The 8,904-nt window shown below is 25.9% G+C and overlaps 1 protein-coding gene across 1 annotated transcript; it reads right to left on the reverse strand.

The window, feature by feature from the left end:
- Window positions 1–3,036: 3,036 nt before the first annotated feature.
- Window positions 3,037–5,396, reverse strand: LOC108729572 (uncharacterized). The gene is made up of 6 exons (XM_018458744.1): window positions 5,380–5,396; window positions 4,226–4,339; window positions 3,857–3,947; window positions 3,630–3,775; window positions 3,172–3,304; window positions 3,037–3,087 (listed from the first exon to the last, which is right to left on the reverse strand). Exons 1-6 carry the CDS (start codon window positions 5,394–5,396, stop codon window positions 3,037–3,039), a joined length of 552 nt encoding a protein of 183 aa, XP_018314246.1.
- Between the last annotated feature and the right edge of the window lie 3,508 nt (window positions 5,397–8,904).

Here is an 8,904-nt window from a genome sequence, read left to right on the forward strand (position 1 = left end):
CTTGCACTCTGACACGACTATATTCATATGAGAGGGACTCGCTGTCTTTTCAGATACATTAGAAACAAGTACTCTAAAGAGTGCTTTTTTCTTTAGAGTTTCTTTTTTCATAAAAATGGCAATAACAAAATAATTGATAATGACTATAACTAAACAATTTTCTAAGTTGATATCGTACGAAAAGAATAGGTGCGAAGTAAATTGCTAATGTAAATTACCTTAATGTAAATTGCAGTAATGTGTTCTTTTCAATATTTAAATTTGCACATATTATGTTTATTTTTCTCTCATTTAAAGTAGCGCAAATGTATCTCTCAGCAAATATCCCTCAGTTTATTATAATTCTTTATATGGAAAGTTTCCTGACTCTTCTAATTCTTCAATGACATACAAAATATAATAGTAACTTTCCTATTTCCTTGTTTTCTTTTTGTCATAACGTCGCTTGACATCGTTGAGTCAAAATGTTACATACATGCGTATCATGGCTTATTAATTTTTATTAAATATAACTTTTATTAAATATAACTTTGTTAATTGTGTGTTCCTACCGTTGTCTACATTACATCATTGAGATAATATGAGGTATATACGTTTTATTTAATTTACATTCTCTCTAATCTAATTTACTAAAAATGTACATCGTTAATCTAATTTATAACGCAACGTTAATGTATTATTTATTATTCAGATGGTAGAATTGCGAAAAGTGAGATTTGATCTCTTTGATAGTTTTACATATGGACCGCATTTTATGAATATAACCAAATTCTCACTGGACGTTATAATTTAATCGAATTTCTGATAATATATGTAAGAGGTTTTGTTATTTTACATTGAAAATGACCCGATCGGTGTCGAAAAGTTTGAATATTGTACCAATATACGTTTATTAAAGATCTTATATTATAATTGGCTCGTTGCCCTTCTTTTATTTATTGATTTATAATAGTAACGTTTTAATATTATTTTTGTAATATTAAACTAATGTTACTCGTTTTTAAGAAATCTAGAAATATATATATTTTTAGTAAATTATTATTAAAAGTCAGAATAGACTTTTTAAATCAATTTTAACAATATAAGAAAGAAAAGCGTTTTTTTGCACGTGTAATAGTTCTTTTGACATTTATACAGTCTTTAATTTACAGTCATGGGTAAAGTTTTGTGTTATAACTTTATTTTATACGTTATGTCATATTTTATTATGTTTTTATAGTTCGTTCCAAATGAATTCCATATTTAGATTTATTTAAATAACGTATTGACATGGTTTCTATTAAATGAGTGGCATTAATTGCAATATCCCCTATTTCAAAACAAAGCTGTTAGTTGATCGTTTTCGTGTTAAATTAATGCAAATCAGCTACAAATTTAATAGTGCACACTATGAACGCATAGACTAAATTACATGACGTAAGACAGCAACAAACTGGTAAGTTGCAACCTAAAGTATTTACCTTGCATCATTGTTCAAAGTTATACCGAATTACCAGTGTATTTATACTACTTCGGAGAGATGATGAGATATAAATATACTACTGGAAGATACTATTTTTTACAGCATCAGGAATCTGTATGTACAATACGATATAGTAAATACTATATACTATATTTAACAAATCTTTAACATTATTACCCACCAGATTTATTACTAAATTAATTAAGAATGGTATATGAAATATTAATCAAGCTATAATGCTATTATTTTTTCTCTTCTTATATCATAAAGAATTATAAATATAGCTACAAATATAGACAAAATAAATTAATAATAAAAATTCAAAATGTTCACTAGACGTTTTTATTCCGATTGATTGTGGTGATGTAGGAGGGTCGTTTGAAAAGTTTTGAGCCTCAACATGAAAATGGCATTACTCGTCAAAATCAATTCTGGTACTAGGGGAACCTGGGGTATAATGAAACCATGGGGTATAATGGAATGTACTCGATATCTTTTTATAGATATGCTAATATGTAATGAATTGTCAGACAATAGTTACTGTTAGATGTATCTTATTATATATTGTTATTAGTTGTCATATTATTTTTCCCTGAAAATTGCTGAAAATTGTTTAATGTATTCGCTTTACTGTCCGCGAATGAGTTACAGATTCTTTGGTATGTTCGCATAAGGTAAGCAATAACAAAATTCTATTTTTTATTGTCATAAGTACATTTATCTAATTATATAATCTTTTCTTGTTACTTTAGTAAAATCTATACAAATATATTGATTATCTGTGATATTTTATATTATCTAAATTTATGTACCTCGAAGCATAATGGTGCACTGATGTTATTTTATGTTTAAAATGAGTTTATGATTCATGTGCAAGTGTAGATAAAAATGATGAGAATTGTTTTATTTGTGTTATCTTCTTAAACATTTTTATTTATGTTCAATATAATAACAGTATACCTTGTATAATGTATCATTCAGCATCACATATAGAATTATTAATAAAAAATTAAAAATTAAAAATGCAATAATGTATTTTTACTTATATTATATGTTCTAAGTCACTTTTAAGCAATGTTCAATATTAATTTTTTAAAAATAGACAAGTTTTCTATTGTGGTGCCCCATTATGCCCTGCATAAATGACATAGTGAGGTTACGACACACTCTCACAAAACAATAATTTCGTCCTGTTAATCTATACTTTTACAGTAAAACTTAAGTTTTCCTTACAGTAAATACTTCAAAAAATATTTTAATATTATATATAACAAAGTTGATTTATTTATCTTTAATATGTTTAAAACTTGAAAAAATCTAACTATAACCATTATAACCCAGGTTATCCTACAATCGTACATGTTTTGAAAGATACCAGTGAAAATTGGAAATTTTCATGTTGAGGCTCAAAACTTTTCAAACATACGATCCTCGTATTTATAGATTAGTATATTTTTATAAAAATCTCTTTATTGTTATGTTATACAGGAAAAACTATGCCGGGGATTAGATTTTTAAATAAGATGTGTACTGCTACCTGTGACTGAATTTATAATTGTAATTTCTTATATTACCTACACAATAGAACAAATTACTGTAAAGTATGAGACTGACATGCTGAAGATCTGAAATGAGAGATTTATTTTGTATACACACGGAAGTAATCAAATTCTACTAATTGATCACAACTAATTGAAGTAATTAATTACTGTTGCAAAACCTTCCAACGATGGGATAAATATGCCACCCACGGATATGGCAGTACCTTTAATGGTTTGTTGCATCATGAATAATAGTAACTTTTGTGCATGGAGTGGAGCGTCATACCATTGTGACACATATCTATAAATACATGAACACAATAATTAATATTGTGTTTATATAGTCTAATATAACTTTTACACATTATAATATATAAATAAAATGCAATGTATATTAAAAATGTACATATTTCACGTTTTACATTTTATCTTTTCAATTTGGTGAATAAAATCGCCAGTAAACAATTATATATGTTACAATTAATTTCAATATTACATCTTGTATAATATAAATAACATTAAATTTTGTTGTTGTTGTTATGAGAAAGCGTTAAAATTTTTTTATCTATTAAACTAGCAATTTATTGTAACTTGCAACAACAAATTGCTATATACAAAATACTCACATTTTGTAAAATACATCTGTACTCTGATCTATTAGTTTCTGGCTAGTGTAATTGCCAAAAAATATATAACAAATATGACCAAGAACGAATAATATGGCGGTAATACATTCTTCTGAATTGGACAGATATTGTGTAGCTAAAAAAAGCTGATGATAAGAAATTAGATATGCTTTATAATCTTACAATGATTAATCGTATATACAAATATTGTAGAATAACAAACTTACACGAAGTAAATTAACAGTTAAAGAAGTAACTCCCAAACAAAGTAAGAAAAAATATGAAATAACAAAGCCAGATCTCAAAAACTCGACGAATCTTGAATAAGACAAATACTTTGATAATAAATTGTATCAATGTATTATTTTTATTATAATTATATCAATAAAATAGTATTAATTTTTTATTGCAATATAATAATTTTTGAAAATAAATTATATGTTTTGCACGCTTATATTCTTCTAGTGAAAGTTAATGTTAATTGAAACATTAAATATATTTAATTGAATAAATGCATGTTTCCTACAACAGATAATACTTACATAGTAAAGAATATCATGCTCTAAAATAAATGCAAGTTTTGAAAAGATACTAACTGTGTAGCTCTCCTGTGAATGTGAATAGCGCTTATTATTTTTGTACAATATGGACAACATCTTTTTGATGTCATTATACTGAGTACTTCGTCAAACACATGTTCTATTCTGTAACTAAAAAATCTAATGTGCAAAAAATTAACTTTTCTCATATTATATGTAAAATAAATTAAATTAACTTTGCCTAATGCAGAATTATGTTGTGAAACGATAGTAGAGGAAAAGGTAGTATTATGGCACCCCATTTACATATTATACAATAACTTGGTTAATAATCAATAATTAAATTTAAATCTTAACGATTACATTCATCAAAGTGTTGTTCAATCGAGACTCAAAGTTACGAAACATTTATTACTTATAGGACACTATTTATAAAAATGTGACATTTCATAATGGCTCGAAAAAAAACACGAGTGATAATGTAATCTTCCACAGAAATAAATTTAAAAAATTGGTTTTGTTAAAAAAAATAGTGATTGATTACAAAATTAATAAAAAGTAAAATATTGCAATGTATGCAAATGTATATACATCACATATAATTCCTTCCGCATACAAACTTTTTCTATACTATTAATCTACTGCAAATAATTATTTTGATATGAAAATCGAGAGAGAGAGAGAGAGAGAGAGAGAGAAAAGTCGTCAGTAATCAGCACGCGTAAAATGCCATGCTACTGTCTAATTTTATTACATTACTTGAATTATACAGTCAAATAAAATGTTAAATAACAAAGAATACATTCAAATATATATGTATATATTCATGTAATGTTCAAGCTTAAGAAGAACAAAGAAGTATGTGTAATTAAATGATAAAAACGTTTTGAAATGTTTGAAAGTAAAAATGCGTTATAAAAAAATGTATTATAAAAAAATTCTTGTGTATTGGCGTCATGATGTAATAGTGAGCTATAACTAAACAAATAATTCCATAAGCTATCACTAAAAGTTGTCGCTCCACAATAGCGAAGATATTAAAAAGGGTCATGATATTTGGCCATAATACCATCTTCTCCTTTATTATATCTATAAATATTAATAAGTAAAACTTATTTATAAAACATATTTATTTTATATTCAATTTTCAATACTATGGTATACCAAAATAATGTTATTGTGAAAATAATTCAGTTTAATTCACAGTTTACCTGGCGACTTCAAACATGCCTACGGCATGTCGTACATACGCTGTAAATAAAGACTCAGTAGAAATCACAATGGTGAATCCTATAAGAGCTACTATATTGATATGCAATAAAATTGGAAGATAATATTCCTGTTGATCAACAAAGTATTCTGCAGCTAATGGTATGTTATGCAACCGTGATTCATTTTGCGGTGCTACGATGTCGAGAAAATTTGGTATAAATTGAATAAAAAAATAAGAAAACAAAATAGAGTAGACAGACACTAAAAGTACATGAAGTATATGAATAAATTTCGTATATTTATTGTATCAATCTCAACTATATAATTTTATTCGAATAGAATGAAATATATACATAACTTCGTCGAAAATTATCTTACGTGCAAAAAACAACGTATACAATCGTCCAAAACCGGAATGTTTTTTTATAATTTCAATCTCGGCATCAGTTTTTAATAAATGCCAATCGCTTATAACAGTCTTCATAAGATTTTTTACCTGTATATTTTTTCAGTTTTATTAATTAAATTTAAAAGGCGCCAGAGATATAATCGATAGAAGATATATTATAAAAATTTTATATTGTCTCATATTTTAATAAATCTCATAACTATTGTTGACTTACTGTTTTACTACCGAAGCAGAAAGAAACATACTTTAAGACAAACACCATGCAAGGTACTGCAGATGATAGAACCTTGAGTAGAAGAGCCAGATTGTACTCAGTTGTGATAAATTTCAAAAACTAAAAATAGTTATTGCTTATTTTGCCAAAATCAAATAAATTTACTATTAAATCTATACATATAGATAAAAAAATGTATTGATAAAATAACAAAAATATATAAATAAAAATATATTAGCTTATGTAAGGAGATTTGCGAATCGCTACTTCACATATGAATATGTTTCTACTAAAGTCATAAATTTATTTCTGAATATTGATGTAATTAATATTTAAAACTTATTTACTTGAGTAATGATAGTAGATGTTAGAATAATCGAAGAAATTACCCACTGAATCTTTTTCATTGTTGGATCTTGATATGGCCATAAACCGACTGAAGATAAAAAAACACGATGTATATTATAATAGCGATATATGTTTCCTACAAGATCCATATTCGTTATGAGCGAGAACGATTTTTCATTCGCCATTCAAGATGAATTCTTATGATTATTCAAATCATATTTTGTTAAGTCTATAGACTTTCAATTTCTACAATTCTCAAATTGCAGTTATTGTTCGAAATTGCAATGCTATTAAAAAACAATACGACATTTTTCTTCCTTTTCTTTTATTGAATGTCTTTAGCAATGTAAGTCTTTTTTTATAGTGTTTAAAGGTAAAGAGAAAAGAAATTACAATTATTCAAATTGCTTAAATTATTTCCCTGCTCTAAAGCATAATGATTATAGCAATGTTTTTTCCTTCACTAAACTAACGCTCTTTATCCTTTTTTTTTCACTGACGCAAGCGCAGTAGGTAGCAAATGGAACATCAATGCTGCCCAAACACAATACATTCGTATTTAGTTCGTTCTGAGAACAACACCTTTTCTTATTACTCGATTTAGTTCTAAAACTTGGTGAAGTCATTAATGAAAACCGTGTAAAGTGTACTTTAATTTTCACGTTTAACTGTCATTTTTAACACAATATTTGTAAGTATTATATTAAAATAAAAACACAGATTACATTTTACGGAAGCTAAAAAGTAATTTTATTTCAAAGAGATTAATGTATTTAAATTTTTATTTAAAATAGATTCATTCTTTTAAATTGTTATCTTATTTCTGTAATCTATTTTACAGAGAGTCTATATCGAAAGAGCATTATATAAGTATTGCAAGTTAACAATCATATTATTATCGCTACACTTGTGTGCAAATAAAGCTATAGGCAATTATTTTATAGGCAAACGAAATCTTTCCCCTTGTTGTTTATACTGCGTGAATCATCATCCAATATTATATTTTTAAATTCTTTTTTTACTTAATTACTACTATTAAAACATAACTCGTAAGAGTGTGTAATAGTGGACAAATATAAAAAGCTAATTGAATATATATTTGGTTCAGGCAATAAATTTTGAATAATTAGTGCTAGTTGTATATTATAGATACTCTAATCTCTAATGTTTCAAAATTGTACCATTTTAATGAATTTTAATTATCCAATGCAATAGTAATGTTAAATTACATATGGTATAATTAAAAAGGCGTTAAAAGTGCAAATTATGATTTATTAATATAATATATAATAATGATAGATATAAATAGCGTGTGTGTGTCTGTCGAATTAATATATAAATAATTATATATAAATTATATTAAATATATAAATTAATATATAAGTAAAATATAAATAATCTTAAATTCCCAACTTAATGTTTTTGATTTGATATAAAAGTTCTAAAGATAACTATTATTTTCGAATAGAAATCACTGTTTCTATTTTTTTATATAAGTTTCATTGTAGCACAGGATAAATTATTGTGAAGTAAGATAGTGATAGGCTCGCAAGCTAAGAAAATAAATTCATTATTTTGAAGAAAACTGTATATAGAAGTAAGATTTATTATTACATCCATAATACAAGTTACCGTAGTAAAGAGTTCCAGCGACACGCAGTACAGGTCACCCACAATAAAGTTGCAAGATTTTATGCTTCTTTGCATCACGAACAGTAATAATTTTTGCATTTGCACAGGCGCCATATACCATTGAGTATCGTATCTAGAAATTATCATAACATTGTCGTACTTCATTGCACTAAAAAAAAACTATTCAATCGCGCTTCGTGCATTTAAACATAATTGATGAGAATGTCGTTATAATTTTAAGTATTTGCTTATTAATTTCAGTAATTCATTATATTTGCCTATAATGTTATTAATGGCATTTGATTTATTATAAAAATAATTATAAAGTAAAATATTGAAACTACATATACCTACAATGTTTCATCGACACTTACATTTTTCTAAAAAATTCCGTACTACTATCTATAATCTTCTGTCCCATGTAATTACATATAAATAAATAGGAAAACTGAGCAAATACATATACTACATGTAGTGGTACAAGATCTTTTCTTTCATCCGGTAAAATGGTAATTTGACAAAGCTAAAATGTATTGAAAAAAATTTGCTTTATATTTACATTCTCTACGTACTCAAGTAAAAAGACATGAGAGTACTTTTATTAACACACGATTAATTTATAGTGTTAATAAATTAGTTTTTTTACTTACACGGAATAAGTTTACACTCAAAGAAGCTACGCCCAGAATACTTAGAATAAAATATGATAATGATAATGTAGATGACAAATATTCAAAATACCTTTTAAAAATTTTTTATTGTATCATTAAAAATATTTTTTATAGATAGTTGCGAAACATCAAAATACGATACAATGGTTACGTATAACAGATTAAACTATTAATAAAATTATGAAGATAAGTAAAAATCGGAGTATCCGTAATAATGGAAAATACGCTGAAAAAAAAGATTGGCTGCTGC

Source organism: Mycetomoellerius zeteki, unplaced genomic scaffold (assembly GCF_001594055.1).
Source record: "Mycetomoellerius zeteki isolate Tzet28-1 unplaced genomic scaffold, Tzet1.0 scaffold766, whole genome shotgun sequence".
Lineage (NCBI taxonomy): Eukaryota > Metazoa > Arthropoda > Insecta > Hymenoptera > Formicidae > Mycetomoellerius > Mycetomoellerius zeteki.